The 17,711-nt window shown below is 39.8% G+C and overlaps 2 protein-coding genes across 2 annotated transcripts in view; one reads left to right on the forward strand and one right to left on the reverse strand.

Annotated features, from left to right (window-relative positions):
* ANKFN1 (ankyrin repeat and fibronectin type III domain containing 1) overlaps positions 1-12,577 on the forward strand; it is a 328,620-nt gene extending 316,043 nt beyond the window's left edge. The window contains exon 20 of the mRNA XM_037742122.1: positions 10,442-12,577. Coding sequence (XP_037598050.1) covers positions 10,442-11,238 — 797 coding nt within the window. The 3' untranslated portion in view covers positions 11,239-12,577. The remainder of the gene's footprint in view (positions 1-10,441) is intronic.
* Positions 2,300-3,932, reverse strand: LOC108311414 (zinc finger protein 561-like). The gene is made up of 2 exons (XM_037742123.1): positions 3,763-3,932; positions 2,300-3,693 (listed from the first exon to the last, which is right to left on the reverse strand). The coding sequence occupies exons 1-2, from the start codon at positions 3,899-3,901 to the stop codon at positions 2,567-2,569; spliced, it is 1,266 nt and encodes a 421-aa protein (XP_037598051.1). The 5' UTR covers positions 3,902-3,932; the 3' UTR covers positions 2,300-2,566.
* Positions 12,578-17,711: the final 5,134 nt, after the last annotated feature.

A 17,711-nucleotide genomic window follows, 5' to 3' on the forward strand; every position in this document is an offset into this window, starting at 1 on the left:
TGCAACATAAAAGAATTGTTAATTGGTATTCTTCAAGTCATCAGATTTTTTTTTTTAGATGGAGTTTTGCTTGTGTTGCCCAGGCTTGAGTGCAGTGGTGGGATCTTGACTCACAGCAACCTCTGCCTCCTGGGCTTAAGCAATTCTCCTGCCTCAGTTAGGACTGTAGACATGCATCAATGCATAATTTCATTGAAGTATTTATTAGGTACCATCATGGGCCAGGTGCAGTTCTAGGTACTTGATTTTTATCAGTAAGTACACATAATAATCACAGAAGATGTGCAGGAAGCATTTAATAAATTCAAGAGGAATTCAGCCACACAAATTATGAAATATTGAGAAATCATTCATCATGTAAAAACTGGATATAAAGAAAAAACCTTTCCTTTAATGCTAGGAGATAGTCTCTTCAAAAAATAAAAGAGAAATAAAAACCTACAACCAAGCCAATAAAACAGAGCACATTTCTCACCAGAACTACAAAGACAAGTATGCTGGTATTACTACTTTGAGTTGGTGTTGGGCTGGAGGTTGAAATAAGTCCAGTAAAGCAAGAAAGCAAGAATATATATATATATATATATATATACACTTGGGAGATATATATATATGTGTATATATATATACTTATATATATATATCATATATGAGAAAGATATATATAAATATGTATATTTATATACATCTCATATATGAGAGAGATATACAAATATATTTATATATCTCATATATGAGATATAAATATATATCTCATATGTGAGAGAGATATATATTTATATATATTTATATATATCTCATATATGAGAGAGATATATAAATATATATATATAAATTTATAAATAAATTTATATTTATAATATAAATTTATATATAAATTTATAAATATATTTATATATCTCTCTCATATATGAGATGTATATAAATATATATAAATATCTCTCTCACATGAGATATATATTTTTATATATATTTTATATATTTTTATATAAAGTATATATATACTTTTATATATATACTTTATATTTTATATAAAATATATATATTCTTTATATTTTATTTAAAGTATATATATAAAATATATATATTCTTGAGATATATATATATTATTGGGAAATATATATATATATCTCCCTTCAGTCATTAGGTTATATCTCACCAAAAGTTGACCATGTTGGCACTCTGATCTGAGACTTCCAGCCTCCAGAAATGTAAGAATATATGTTTTTAACCTCATTTATTTAAAATTAAATGAATTTGTAAGCCATTTGGTCTGTGGTATTTTGTTATAGTGGCCTGAGCTGACTAGGGCAGATTTTGGTACTGAGAAGTGAGGTACTACAACTAAAAACAAAAGTAAAAATGTGAAGCAGCTTTGAAACTGGCAAATGTATAGAGGCTGGAAAAGTTCTGAAGTGCAAGCTGGAAATAAGGTTGGGAAGGGTGATTCTCATGGGGAATGAGGAAATGCTAACCCTTGATACGAAGTGGTGAAGAACTTGGCAGAACTGTATTCTAGAATCTTGTGGAAGGTGGAGCTTGAGAGATATAAAATTGGGTATTTATCACTAAGATCTATAATTAAAGTGTTAAAAGACACAGGAAGCTTCACTCTTCCTGATTGCTTACAGTAAAATGCAAAAGAGGAGATCCAACTTGCAGAAGAAATTTTTAAGGAAAAAGGAACCAGAACTTGGAGATTTAGAAAGTTCTCACCTATCCATATTGCAAAAATTAGGAAACTTGTACTGAAGACAATTCTGAAAGTATGGCTGAACAATCATTTTATATAGAGGCCATGAGTGGGATTCAGGGAATGTATCAGCCATCCTTACAGAAGTGAGGAGAGAGACTGGATTATACCAGAGGAGACACTGCCACTTAGATTGTGCCATGTAAAATGGACAGAGAAGGCAGAACAGAACAGAACAGAACAGGCAAGACTGTCACACTTCGTAGATTTTGCAAGAAGGGAACCCAGAAATAATCAGTGTGAAAGTGCACTGGCAGTCATTCCTGCCATGCTCTGCAGGATCCATGGGAACAGAAGAGACCCTTGGAGAAGCATCTTTTAACAAGCCACTTCTAGGGCCTACATCATCTTGGCTTCCGGTAAATTTTGACATGAAAGTGCCACACTGGCCCATTAGACAACAGGGGCTAGGACGAATCTGCATGATTTTTCTCATACAGAACTTGTTAATGCTATGATCCTAGGAATTTAATCACCAAGGTGAGGCAGCCTGCAGTACTGACCTCACCAACCATGACCCTTTTTCACAGATGCCCAGACTCAGGCAACCATGAAGAAGCTGTATTCAGAACACGTAGGTTTAATTCCAGACCCTTGGGATGGCATCTAAGGCCAATCCATGAGCTATTACAACCTCCTCAAGGCATTTAGGACAAATCTGATGATCTCTTGTGTCATTGCCAATAATTAAAGATGGCAACCGATGGGCTAAATGGTAACACTCATACCCAGTATTCATAAGGTTTCTCCCCAGTGTGAATTCTTTCATGTGTACTTAGGTGTGAGGAAACAGCAAATGCTTTCCCACATTCTTTACGTAGTAATGAAGACTTTCTCTTCAGTATGAATTCGCAGGTGAACATTAAGCCCTGAGGAAAACATAAATGCTTTCTCACATATTTTGCATACAAAGGGCTTTTCTCCACTATGCAGTCTCAAATGTTTCCTACAATGGGAAGAAGTAATGAAGGTTTTTCCACATTTAACACATTCATAAGGCTTCTCTCCTGTGTGAATTCTTCTATGTTCAGTAAGGGTTGAGGATCTATTGAAGGCTTTCCCACATTCCTTACACTGATAGGGTTTCTCTCCACAGTGATTTGGCATGTATATAGCAAGGCCCGTGTACTGAGCGAAGGCTTGCCCACATTCCTTACATTCATAGAGTTTTATTCCAGCGTGAGTTCTTACATGTTGAGTAAGGTGAATTGATCTAGTGAAGGCTTTCCCACATTCCATACATCTGTGTGGTTTTATTTCAATGTGAATTTGAATGTGGTCATTAAGAAATGAGGAATTTCTAAAGGATTTTCCACATTCTTTACATTCAAAGGACTTCTCTCCTTTATGAGTTTTCACGTGTGCAGAAAGTTGAGAAAAATTAGTGAAGGATTTCCCACATTTCTTAGTCTTTTTGGATTTCTTTCCAGTATGAACTGTTACACACTGCTTTAGGTGTGAGGAAGCTGTGATGGCTCCCCCACATTCCTGAAATTCGCAGAGTTTCTCTCCAGGGTGGATTCCCATTTGATTATCAAGGCTTGCAAAATACTTAAAGCCTTTTCCAGATTCCTTACATTTGTAGGGTTTTCTCGCATTGAGAATTTGAAGATGCACAGCAAGGCCTGGAGTTTGGGTGAAGACTTTTCCACATGGATTAAATCTGGAAAGTTCCTGTCCAGTAGAGGCTTTCTTGTACACAGTGAGGACATCTTTTCTATAACAATTATACTCAGAAGTGTTCCCTCCATTCTGAGCTGTCATGTGTGTCTTAAGGAAAAACCATTCACTAAAGACCTCTCCACAATTCTTGCAGTCACAGAGTTCCCCTAACCTGTAGCTTCTTAACATTTGTAGCCCATTGAATATTTCATTCTTCAGAAAACTCTGCTGAAGTGATGACCCTTTGGTTGTGGGTTGTATTTCCCATTGTTGAAGAACTCCACTCTGTAGTGTATTGAATTCTTCTTGTTTTAACCAAGAGGTCAGGCTAGGTATAAACAGCTGACAGCCCACAGAGACCAGGTTCTTGTAGCTCTCCAGCATTGAATCTCTGTACAGGTATTTCTGAGTTGTGTCCAGTAAAGCCCACTCCTCTGGGGTGAACTCCACAGCCACATCATCAAAGGTCACTGAACCCTCAACCATTTGCCAGGTAGCCCACCACCACCCTTTCTACCTTTGTCTTTTCTTCAAAACTGCAGATTGGTTCCCTTGGAAAAAAAAAAGAAAAACATGGGACAAATCAATGGCTGCCATCCTCTGAAGCTGATGGTAAGATGTGCCTCAATGCTCTCTCTTCCTTGATGCCAAGATTACCTCAAGGCAGCTTATGAATCTAGGTGGATAGAAGCAATTTCCATTCCTCTTTGTACAGGGCTATTTGTGGTCCACAGCAGAGGTGGACTCCACCACGGTAAAGGTAAAATGGCCAATATCTTCTGTTTTTAAGACACTTAAAGTATCTTTTTTTTTTTTTTTTTTTGAGATGATGTTTCACTCTGTTGCCCAGACTGGAGTGCAGTGGTGCGAATTTGGCTCACTGCAACCTTCGCCTCACAGGTTCAAGTGATTCTTGTGCACAGCCTCCCAAGTAGCTGGGCTTCCACCACACCTGGCCAATTTTTGGAATTTTTTAGTAAACACAGGGTTTCACCGTGTTGACCAGGCTGGTCTCGAACTCCTGAACTCAAGTTATTCACTCACCTCAGCCTCCCAAAGTGCTGGGATTACAGGTGTGAGCCACTACATCCGGCCCACTTAAAGTATCTTTAATAAACTAAATTACTTCTCGTAGTACTTATTCATAGTACCAGTTCAGAGAAGCTAAGTGATTTGCTCAAGATCATACATGCAGTAAGTAGCAAGACAAGACTTCAGGTTTGTCTACTTTTAAGACAATTGTTCTTTCTGCTATATCTAGGCTGGCTCTTCAATCAAATATCAGCAAAGATAAAGCAAAATGATCTGGGTGATTGTTTTCAGGAATTTCTGTGGTAGATTAAGTAAATTAGATCCTTTCAGGATGCTTTGCTTTTAGTATTATTTCTAAGAGACAATCAAATCTCACTATTCTTTATGCTCCCAGATTTCAATATTTGCTTCAGCTTCAATTCTACTCAACATGCTTCACGGAGAGCCTTTTATTCTCTTCTATAAATCGTACCATTTATAGCACAAGAGGTTAATAATACAATGATGATTAAGACACAGTATATTTGGGAGGTCCTCATAGTCCACTAATATGTCCATATTCAGACTATGTGATCTGGGAAATACAAAAGATTCTACACATCCCTTTGCTTGATTTGTTCCTTAGTCCATTCCTTTGTTGACTGACTTATTCCATATTTACTAAGCAGAGATGAGTAAGACATACATACTGCATGCTCTCTAGAGTTCCTGGTCCAATGAGAAAGACAAATATGAAAATGGGTAATTTATAATAAAACTTATTGAATGCAGTTACAGAGATATAAATAAAATGCTCTAAGAGGCAAAAGAACTGAGCAAGTAACTCCATGTGGGGAAAGCAATGCAGGCTCTCCTTAAGAGAGGGGGTCTTAAAATATGGCACTTCATTAAAATATTAAGCCATCAGCTCATTTAAGGCACATTTTGTATACACCTTAGTCTCCTCCAAACAGGAAGTTGTCACTATTTGTGTGTTGGGAGATCAAAGTACAGGCAGATTTTGCAAAGTGCTTGACTATGCACTGAAGGTGTCACAAACTTCAGTGATTGCTTCTAGTTATAGCAATTTTTGCTATCAGTCTTCTACTGCCTCCCAAAAAGATATGTCCGTGTCTGAACCCTCATAACCTGTGAATGCGACATTATTTGAAACAAGAAAAGGGTCGCTGCAGATGTGATGAGATGAGACCTTGTGATGAGACCATCCTGGATTATAAGGGTGGATCCTACATCCAATGAAAAGTGCCCTTATAAGAGACAGAAAAGAAGACACAGACACAGAATAGAGGCCATGAGAAGACAGAAGCAGAGATAGCAGTGGCTTGCTCACAAGAAATGCTGACAGCCACCAGAAGCTGGAAAAGGCAAGAGAAAGTTTTTCCCCCTAGAACTTCCAGAGGGAGTGTGGCCTTGCTGACACCTTGATTTCAAACTCTGGCTTGCAGAGCTGTGAAAGAATAAATTTCTGTTGTTTTAAGCCACCCAGTATGTGGTAATTTGTTCCAGCAGCCACAGGAAACTAATACAAGATATAGTGTGTTTCTCTAGTAGCAACAATGTCAAGAAGCCCTTACTAAGAGTTTAAGTAATTTAACTCTGTGTACCACAAAAAGAGAATTAGATGAACTAAGTGCCACTCCTCAGGAAGATTCCACAGAAAGTCATGGAAATGCTAAGGTGGATGGCAGTACAGCAAGTCTTTGTAGTGAGACAAATTTGCATTTGTCTATCACTTATCAAGAATACAAACTGGAAAATTTGAGAAGCCTAAGCTTCAGTATTCCGATCAGCAAAATGAGAACTGCTGTAAGTATTAAACAAAATAAAGCACTTAGAGCTCTTAGCATTATGGCTGGTTCACAGTAAGCACTACGTAAATATCAGATATTGTTATTATCATTGTGGATACAAACAAGTACATGCACACAGCTGAACACACTGATCAGATAAACGAAGAAGGAAGTTCAACTACAGTCAATTATGAATTCTTTGCATGGGTCCTATTTCGAGCCCAATTTCAAATCTTCAGTTATCTTCTCTTCTTCCTCACTCCTAAGGCACCTACCCCTGCTATCATCAAAAACAGTCAACAATTTTGAGATTCTATTACTTGCAGTGTCCTATTTTTCCCATTAAAGATTGGAAAAAGTACTAAGACTTTTTTAAAGTATATCAAAATTATTTAGCCCAGACCTTTATACATTTCCCTCCTTTTAACCTGGAAATATGTGTTTCTTCTTTCCTAACTACTTATCTCTGAGGACAATGGGTCCTTCCATCTTTCTCACTAAGCACCAATTCCAGCACTGGTGCTCACATCTGATCACCCCTCCTTATTATATTATCAACCTCACCACTCATATATTCAACCATTCCCTCTCCAATAATTTCTTCTTCTCCACACTTACAAATACCTTCCTTCAGCTTTGCTACCCCACATGCTCTCAGTTCATCTCCTCCTTGATGTTTTGGCTTCCCCTCAGCTCAACCTGTCCCAAATTAAACTTACCATCCATTCTACCACCTAACCCAAATCAGGGTTAAAACCCAACCCAAATTAAACTGAACTCCTTTAGTTTAAAGAAGTTGGGATGGACAAGTGTTAAAGTTAGTTTAGCACTTGTCCCTAAAACTTTCACATAGCTGGTTCCTTCTGATCATTGGGTTCTCACCTAGACTCCCCTTTGTGCAGAGATGCCTCCTCCCATGGCCATATCAAAAGCATCTTCCTCCTAAGTCACTCTCTGGCTAAGGTCCACTTTCATTGTCTTCACAGAACTTCTTACTACCCAAAATTAATCTTAGGTGTTTTCTGGCTTATTGTCTAATCCACTCTTTTTGAGCTATTCAAAGGAGAGATCTTGTCTGTCTAGTACAAAATACTGTTCCGTAAACATCTTTCAATGAATGACTTTCCTGGACTTCTGTTTTCTTCCACACAACCACAGCTCTTGCTTAGCTCCACAGCCTGAACAAGATAAATATTTGGAGGGAAAACATAGCTTGGACCACAGCTTCCCAGCTGGCCTCCCTGCTATCTCTTCCTCAGCAAGTTCATCTTACGTCCTAATTGCTATTCTAAATCATAGCTCTCGTCAATTCTTAAAAATTCTTTGATGACTAATCACTGGCTACAAAATAAGATGCAAACTCCTTATCTAAGCATTCAGTACCCTCCTCTGGTTCCACCCTACCTTTTTAAAAATTAAATGCTTCTTTTAAAAAATACGTTTTTTGAAATATAGACCCCAAAGACTACGAAGAAATGTACAGAAAGTCCCATGCACCATTCTCTCAGTCTCCCACAATTTTAACATTTTATACAACTTGTATAATATCAAAACAGGCCTACTTGTGCTCTTTCCTTTTCCTCTCTGGTTTCTAATCCTCTTATCATATACATATTTACTATTAAAAGCTACCTCAAGTCATTTTTTAAAAGTGGATGAAGAAATAAATTAATATAGAGATGAATGAATGGAGGGAAAAAACAAATGACATGATAGAGTATTTCATCAATCCTGTCCCAATCAAATATAATCCCTCTTTCCTATATACCTACACTTAATTGCTGAACTTCTCTTATAAAACCTATGTTCTGCCACAGACTCACAGATGCATACTTTCTTTATGTGTCCATTAAAACAGTAAACTCCCTAGAGACAAATATAATTTCTTATTAATTTTATATCCACTCAAGCACCAAGTACACAGTGCTTCTATTAGAGCAGGATCTCAAGTAATATAGAATCTTCATTGTGAATGAATGAATGAATTAAATATCTCTGCCCCAAGAGTAATTAAATATCTCTGCCCCAACAGTTAGGGGATGCTTCCTAATGGAGGTTATGTTTGAGGAAAACCTTGAACACATCAATGGAATTCAAAAAGGCAGAAGAGGGAATCCTTTATTTGGTAGCCATTATTTAAAGAACAACATATATATTGATCTCATCCTTTGTACCTGCTGGATAATATTCCATAGTACAGATGCACCACAATTTATTTAACCATTCTTCTATTGGTGGATATTTAGGTTTGTTACAGTTAGGATAAAGTTTGGGTTCATGTTACCAAAGACCCAAATAAGAATGTCATAAACACAAGATACTTTATTTCTCTCTTGCGTGAAAGAAGGAGACAATTCAGGGTTGATAAGTGGACTTCATGGTCTTCAGGCACCAAGCTCTATTTTTCAGCTCCAGCGTCCTAGCATGTGGCTTCTATCTCCAAGGTTGCTCCATTACCTCATCCAACACATCTAGTTACAGGCAAACTGGAAAAAAAGAGAATGAAATGATCCAGCTAAGCCAGGTCCCTTTATGTAGCCTTCCAGAAGTTTCATACAATACTTCCATTTCCATTTCAGTGGCCAGAACTTAATTATATACCCATGCTCAGCTGCAGGGGAAGCTGAAAAAAGGTGGTCTTTTACATAAGGGCATTGTTGTCCCAAATAAAATTAAGATTTTATTTTATATTAATCTTAATTTTATAATCTTTGTAACTAAACAAAGAATAATGGATACTGGATAATAAACACTGGATAACAACCAGGAATGAAAAGGCAAAACTGACATCTTGCCCTGCCATTAAGAGCAAGTAGGTACATCATCTCCTACAGTAAGGAAAAAAAAAGCATTCCATGTAGTTCTAGTACTTAAAATAGAAGAAATATTGACACTGACTTCCTAACAAATCAAACTTTATCCCTGAATTTTGCAGTATTCTGATGATAATCATGTCTGATTTTCCACCATGAACAGACTAACCGTAAACTGGTTACACTGTGGGCTTTTTCTTCAATTAACTGTTTTTCTTGTTGTTGTTTCTTGTTTTTTGTGTTTGTTTTGTTTTGGGTTTTTTGGGGGATGTAGTCTCACTCTGTCACCTAGGCTGAAGTGCCTGGTGCAATCTTGACTCACTGCAACCTCCACCTCCTGGGTTCAAGCGAGTCTCCTCCCTCAGCCTCCAGAGTAGCTGGGACCACGGGTTCCTGCCACCACATCCGGCTAACTTTAGTAATTTTTTAGTAGAGATGGGGTTTCACCATATTGGACAGGCTGATCTCGAACTCCTCACTGCATGATCCACCCGCCTCAGCCTCCCAAAGTTCTGGGACTACAGGCATGAGCCACCAGGCCGGTAACTTGTATTTTTTAATGAGCAAGGTAGTCCTTCAGAATATGGAGGTGGAAGGCAGCTAGGACTCGAAACCAGGTTTACCAACTTCAGCCGCTGGAGTCTCCTCTTCTTCGTTCACCCTTTTAAATTCCTGCTACTTTGTCAAGTGCAAAAATTATCTCTGAAATAACAGGGAATGAATAAATGAATAACACTGAGCCTTCTATCCTGTTTCATCCTCTCCACAGCTGCCCAGCTAATAATAAAAGCATGTGTGGGGAATGAGAGAATGTTCCCCTACTTTTGTCTGGGTTGGACCTGTCAGAGTTTCCTCTCTTTCCTTTCCCTTACCCTAAGACCAGAGCCCACTGTACAATTTGTGGGGCCCTGTGCAAAATAAAAATGTGGGGCCCCGTGTTCAAAATTTGTAAGTATTTCGGGAGGTGACAGCACAGCATTAAACAAAGCAAGGGACCCTTCTAAGGTGGGTCAAACGCACTGATCCTGAGCCTGTGAAACAGGCTCTAGCTAAAACTATATTTTGGCTGGGCGCGGTGGCTCAAGCCTGTAATCCCAGCACTTTGGAAGGCCGAGGTGGCTGGATCACGAGGTCAAGAGATTGAGACCATCCTGGTCAACATGGTGAAATCCTGTCTTTACCAAACATACAAAAAATTAGCCGAGCATGGTGGCCCGCGCCTGTAGTCCTGGCTACCCGGGAGGCTGAGGCAGAAGAATTGCTTGAACCCAGGAGGCGGAGATTGCGGTGAGCTGAGATCGCACCATTGCACTCCAGCCTGGGTAACAAGAGCGAAACTCCGTCTCGGAAAAAATATATATTTTTCCTAACATCAGTTTCTGGCTTCACAGATTCACAGCCCTGCTCTGACGAAGAAGGCTGCTCGGAAGTGTTCCTTCCCACCGACAGTGACTACGACTCCAGCGATGCCCTGAGCCCCCGAGACCTGGACCTGGTCTACCTGTCATCGCACGACATTGCGCAGCAGACCCTTAGCGGCCTAAGCGGCAGCGCCCCCGACGTCCTACAGGTGCACGACGGGAAGACCCCACCTGGGCCGGGTCCAGATCCCCAGGGCCAGGGCCCAAATCCCGACCACTCATGTGCCGAGTTTCTCCATGGTCTGACCCTCACGAGCCTCACGCCCAAGAACCACGCCAAGAAGGCGTCTGGAGCGCGGCCGCCGCTGGGCTTCCTGGGAAAGCGGAAGCCCGGCAAGCACCCCCACTACGGCGGCTTCAGCCGCCATCATGGGTGGCTGCGCATGCACAGTGAGAGCCAGTCGCTATCGCTCTCGGAGGGCATTTACACACAGCACCTGTCCCGAGCCTGTGGTCTGGCCCAGGAGCCCGAGGAGGCCGAGCGTCCCGGACCTGCCCTTGATGGTCCCAGGGGCCTAACTCTGGCCCACGCTGCCAGCCTTCCTGAGGAGCGGAACAGCAGTCTCCAGGACGCGAGGCCTTCAGTGCGCCGCATCTACATGGAGCCCTACGCAGCAGCCCTGGTGGCCCAGGATGAAAAACCGTGGGCCGGCTTGAGCCCGCCCTCTGGAGGCCGCAGCGCCCTGCCCAGCCCCACTGGCCCCGATGTGAGCCAGGAGGGCCCCACCGCCTCCTCCGTGTCAGAAATACTCAGCAGCATGCTTTAGGGAGGCCCGCACCGGCTGTCCACCCTTCCATCGCTACTACCTGCGTTTTACATCACCCTTAACCCCATCCTGCCCCACCGTGTCCCCACTCATTTTCAAGCGTTTTGAATGTTATAAATCCAAAGGTTACAAATTCAAGGTCCTCTTTTTTGGAATAGAGTGGGGCGTGGAGGCCAGAGTTGCCAATGCCATTCCCAATTCAGCCTAGAAAGGGGTTGGAGGAGCTGTTGTGTCAACGTGGAGTATGACATGCAGTGGCTCAAACATGCCACCCTGTTGGTAGCACCTTTGTCTAAAGTTGGCCATCCCAGAGACACCCTCAGTTCTGCAACTGGTTCCCTAATCTGACCCTGCGTTTAGAGCTCTTTCATGAATTTGTGATTGATGAAGAGAAGTTCTATAGATGAAAATAAGATTAGCATCGTTTCTCCCTCCATTCCAAACCTTAAGAGTTTGAGGGAAAGACACCCAGGTTGTGTCCCTAGGGCACAAGGTCAAGTGGACTTGACCTAGGTTTCCTGTCAGCTAAACTATGTCATCCCAAAGGACAGAGTTCTCAGGACTCACCTTATCCGGTTTATCCATCAGCACTTATCTGATTAAATAGGCCTTGACAGGCCTTTTTTTTCCTTCGCATAGTGCTGTGGAGACCTCCAGAAACAAAAGTAGGGAATACTTCTCTTTCAACTCTTAGAAAGACAGAATAGGACAGGAAGTAGACCTTCCTGTATACTAAGATCCCATCCAAGCATGAAAATGAGCCATAGATTGTTACAGGGATCAAGGAGATGGCTAAGCAAAAGGAAAGCCTGAGTTGCAGATAAGACAGGGGAGGGAGAGAGATGTGGGCAGAAATATATTTCCCTTATAATTCTAAGTTAAGCAAAGTAAGTCCATGGGGGCTGTCTCTGAAAATCACAGTGGATGAGCTCCGATTCTTTGGTGATGAAATTGTCATTGAACAAGAAAGTGCCCTGCAGATATGGCCAGTCAGCAATGGGCTTCTCACAACCCCACAGGCATATCCACTCACCCTGCATCATAGATCAAGGGACAGATTGTCCAGGGCTAGGGTGGCTGCCTTCCCCTTTCAACCTACCTCTCCTTACGTCAAATTTGCCCCAAAATCATCTGACCCAATTGGCCTCAGGGAAAATATGCCCAGAAGCCTCTACCAGTGGTTCATTCCAACGTTGTGCTAAAAACACCTGGAAATTTTCTTTTGGTCTCATTACCTCCTACCTGAATTTCTCACAAACAAGGGTCCAAATTAGACAAATCACACTACATATTCAGAAAGAGCCTCCTCATCTCCTGGAGCCAAGACCCGTTCACTTCACTGACATTCTAAATGATCCTTTTCTGCTTCACAGGCATTTCAGTTAAATATTGCTCTTTATGGCCTTATCCTTGTCTACAGAGTTCTACCGTTCCTCCTCATGGGAGTTCATACAAAGTCCCCTGTTCACAATATTATTCTGATCCCTTCCATTTTAAAAACATTTGATTTAAACATAAATAATTACCCTGCTGGAAAGGGACAGATTTGGCCCATGGCCTATGGTCATTAGAAAACTAAAGCCCAGAGCGCAGTCTTATTTTTTTAAGAGATTTTATACTCAATGAAACCCCCAAAGAATCTTGATCAGAATCACTATAGCTCCTTTTTCATGCCTGGGAGGATTTTCAAATGTAGTTTTCTTCTGTCTAAGTGAATTCTATGTGCATGGAAAGGGAGAGTTTTAGAACTAGAAGTGCCCATAAAATGCATCTAAGTCCTTGGGTTTACAGGTAGGGCAATTAAGACTCAGAGAGGTTAAGTGACTTGCTCAAGGTCACGGAGCTGCTTTAGTCTCAAAGTTAGGGTCAGAACCAGAATCATTCCCTTGATAGCAGGCCATCCCATTGGGAATTGGTACATACCTAGTTAACTCAATTGTCTACAGGTTACCTCCTATTTTGCAGATCATCTACCTACTTCTGATTTCAAATTCAAATCCTTTGTTCAACCTTTACCTAACAAGTTTCCAATATTACAGAGCTCCTTGTTGCCAGGGAGTACAAACTTCATGTAATACAGATCTAAGTTAATTAATTAAAAGCAAATTTGGGGAAAACATAATTTCAAATTATGCCTCTTAGTTAATAACAAGAATGGCAGAGTTATTTGTGCTCCGTTTCTACTTATTTCTAATTATAAAATGGATTGGTTTGTTCAATGAATTTGTGAGACGAGATTCTAGAATTGTGAAGAACTAAAAATCCAAGGTGTTTGCTGATCCTTATGATTCTGGTGACATCGGAGGACGTTTGTGACCGAATCAGGTGGAAGGCATTCAACAAACAGCAAAGACAGAAACTGACCCACCCTTCTGACCCCTCATTTGGTCAGTAAGCTCTGGCATATTCGACCAAAATTGCATTAATTTTTAAACCTGCTATTTTATATTGGGGGCATAAGGTTATTTTTTCATCTTCTGTGAGGAAAGAAGTCATGCCCACAAACAGAATAATGCATACTACATTTTAATGGGCATACTTAAGTCAATTGAAAATGCAGTTTTTTAGCAATATTCCTAAATAAAAGTGGGTATATTATAGCTTCAATAATTAGCCATTATTCAGGAAGGTTTCCCCGTATCTCCACTTTGCAATATTTTGTGAGCCCAGTTCATATCAATACATTCTTGTGAGAGAGAACTGTGTTCTCTAATTTACAGTCCTTTATTCATTTAGCTGATCTTCTACTTATAGAGATTTTACAATATCTGAGGATGTTTTGTTGTATTTTATCGTTTTTGTTTGGTTTAATTTTGGATACAATGGATTTTTGTCTTTCATTCTTTTTGAATCCAATATGAGAAACTCTGAAGGAAACTGTCCCAGGTCCTCTTTTCAGGGGCTTTTCTAACATGCTTGATCAGCTTTCATCATTTGTGAAAATCCTCAAAAATCCCTGACTGAAGTTCTCCCATATGTCTATCTCAATTCTAAGTCCCATTTATACCCAAAGAATCAAGTGTGAAACATAGTCCCAGGCCACAGGAAGCTCACAGTATGATCTAAGAACGTAGCCATACGTTCACTATACATCTTCTCAACCATGTCTTAGAAGAGGCAGGAGCCTGTTGCTTCAGCCAGGCAGGCATAGTGCATGTTGGGCTACATCTTCGATTTCTTCTTGTTATATAGACTCTTGAGGGAGTACAACCTGGAAAATGCAAGTCATGGATGTATAGGTTTGGCAACCACTTAACAAAGCTAAAACATCCTCTTAATTGGTGAGAGTGCCTGGGAGACAGTAATTAAAAACATTCACTCCAGGGAATGAGTATTTTAAGAAGTAGGTACTTAAAAGATGAGAGCCATTCCCTTTGAAGAACATTCACTAATGCTCGAAGCAATAGTTACACTGGAGAAAATGATTTCATTTGGTTTGAAAATTAAAGCCAGTTAGGAATAATATTTCACCAGCCCTCTTTCCTGAAGGATCCCAAAGCACTTTATAAAAAGCAATGACTGAAGCCTTGTTGCACTCCTCTAAAGAAACCTTGTCCGGGAACCACCTGGCAAGCACCTACCCTGTCCTTGCTAGGAGATCATGCCAGACAAGTGGAATGGAGGACTGGCCCCTCAGTCATTGTTATCCTGCCATACAAATGTGCACCCTGGTGAGATTTCAGCTCTTCCCTTGAAGATAACTCTGTTAGGCAAAAAGGCATCCCAGGAAATACCAACTCCTTGGCCTCCTCTGGTTCTTCATCCTCCACCCGAGATGTAGTTACTTTCTCTTGGAGAACTAACTCAACAGTTAAGTTAGTTCTCCAAGGGAAGGTGTATCTGAAGCACATGTAAATTCCCTTGTTATGTCAACAAGACACAGAATTCACTGGCTTCTGAAAATGTACACCCACTGGCTTCTGAAAACGTACACATGTTAGGTGTTAGGAAGGTGATGACATTTTTCTACAGCTCTCTCAACTTTGTATGTAGCAGAGCTACAGCAAAGAGTGTGTATCCCTTGGTATATGTGCCTATTAAGCTATCACATACCAATTAAAGAAGGTAGCTATAGATTAACAAAGGAACACTCTCCGAGAACTTCAAACTTTTGCATGTTCACTTTATAAAGTCTAAATATTTTTCCAGATGATTTAATGAAGCAAAACTGGACTTTTTCCTTCAAGGTCATATCTTTAAGGACATTTTTTAAATAGCTATTTGGAAAAGCAGTGGTGTCTCTTCATAGGTAAAAGGGTGAGCAGGGGAAAAAAACTGTTTTCTTTGCTGGTCACCTCTCATAAGATGTTCAAACACGTGGCTTATGACTGTTAAGCTAAACTTCAATGCGGCCTTACAAACAACAAGGGTAGTGTATTTGAAACCATGTTGTATAGCTTGGAAACTTATTCTAAGATCTTAATTCAGAGTTTTTCTGAGGTGTTGAACTTTGCCATTAGCAAAAAGTATTTTTAGAAAAATCCATTGACTGTTTATGAAGCACTGATTTTGCTATAGTTCAGGTCTCTGCTTTTTCCACCATATCTTCATACAGTAGTTATATTTGTTTTTTCAATTATTTCTTCTATTTCCACTAATAATGACTTTTTAAAATGACTATTCAAAAGGATGGTTGGTTTTGTTTAACAATTGGATAAGTGGGCTGTGAAAAATATTCTATCGTGATAAAGGAAGTAGGAGATTTGTTGTTTTAAATATTATCATAGGGTCTTTTCCTACAGATATACACATATTTTTATTTTAGCAAAGCCAAAATTTAATGTAGTGGCAAAGGTTATAAAGCTATTAGTTAAGACTCTTTGCTCCTCTTCCTGCAGTCCATGACATGAAAGTCTGAATATATTTTCACAGTAATCACCCTCCAGTGACTGATTTACAAAAGCCAAGTCTGGCAAATTATTGTAAGTCGCTCTGAGTTGCTGTGTTGTCTCTTGCCTTGTGAAAATCAGATGTTTGGGGATAACCCGTGTATGTAGCCATAAGCATCAGTTTGATGTTTGTGATTAAAAAAAAAAAAAAAAAGGGGGGTGTGTGTGTGTGTGTGTGTGTGTGTGTGCATGCACGCGCGTGCGTATGTGGTGGCAGAGAGATATTTCACAGAAAAAGTAATTTAAGTGATATTCTTATTTGGCAGTATTTAATTGCTTCCTTCCTAATGTGTACATAGCAATCTGGTTGATTATTGGCTGTTATTTGTTCAGAATTTATTGTATCTTGTTGCTATGTATGCAACTGAGTATATGTTAGAGTTTAGACTTCAGTATGCTATCTACACAATTTTGTGTGCTTTAAACCTCTATAAATATGCAGATGAATCATGTATGGTGTGTTAAATGTGACTTCCACTCTTGAAACAATAATATTTTATAGTATGTACATTGAAAACTATTTGAACAATTTAAATGTATATTGTAAAGGTCCAGTATCCTCAATCAAAAAGATCACTGGTAAAATGTATGCCTCTTCAACCTACCAATTTGTAAGAGGTCAGGGATTAATGAGAATTAAGGTAATTTTTCTAATGGCAAGTATTTTTGGTAATTTCTTACCTGCCTAAGTGTATTTTCAAGAAAAATTGTCAACAGAAGAAATCTAAGTTATCAGAGGGAAGGACTTTATTTCATAAGCATTAATTATACTTTATGTCTTACCTAATATTGCTGAAATATAAGTTAAGCATGAAGTCAAAAAATAATTTTGATTCTTAAATTAGATTTTTTTGCTGCTTAAGGGACAGTTTCCAAGCCCATTTGTCTTAAGTGTGGAAAAATGTCAATTCAATAATAAACAAATAGAATTTTTAATACTTGGCTTACCTAATGCTTTTCCATGTCTCAGTAAAGACACAGATTTTTCAGCCTGAGCTTTTAAAATCTTCTCACTGAAACTTTGGGAGAACTGTCATTTGTGGTGGTGTTTTGACAATTGTCAGCAAAGTCTGACCAGTTGTCTCTTGATTAATCAGTACCATTCAGGTTCTTTCTCTTTCATAACTGGTTATTGCCAAGTATTGAAAATACAACAGCAGGTTGCCACAGCAAATGCTCTCACCAAGTTGCACCCAGGAGCTTGGCCATCATAATCTTGCTTCTTCTGCCACTGCATGCACATTTAAATGTCTTCAGTGCATTGCTGTATGCGCTGTCCCATCTCAATTTCTCCATTCCTACTATTTCCCCACCCATGAAGCTCCATCTACCCTCACTCCCACTGGCTGCAATTTGAGATTTATTCTGTGTCTGAGAACACTACAAAGAGATTGCTTCTGCCCTAAGAAACCTGTACAAAGTTTCCCCTTTTCCCAAGGATGGGAAATGTGCTACTTTGGACCACATATTTGTCTTATTCTGTTTTACAGAATTCTTTTACGCACACACGAATTCAACTCTTTATTGGCATGTTTGTGGTCGGCTTTCTTGACAGCTTCAGAGGGCTGTTTTGTTGTCCTGGCC

Source organism: Cebus imitator, unplaced genomic scaffold (genome assembly GCF_001604975.1).
Source record: "Cebus imitator isolate Cc_AM_T3 unplaced genomic scaffold, Cebus_imitator-1.0 Scaffold115, whole genome shotgun sequence".
NCBI lineage: Eukaryota > Metazoa > Chordata > Mammalia > Primates > Cebidae > Cebus > Cebus imitator.

What these genes read in the sequence shown, in the direction of transcription:
- LOC108311414 (XM_037742123.1), bottom strand. Translation starts at nt 3,901, where the DNA reads ATGGTTGAGGGTTCAGTGACCTTTGATGATGTGGCTGTGGAGTTCACC. An exon ending in GAACCTGGTCTCTGTGGGCT is followed by an intron (nt 3,694 to 3,762) that starts GTCAGCTGTTTA and finishes TACAGAGTGGAG; the next exon opens with TTCTTCAACAATGGGAAATA.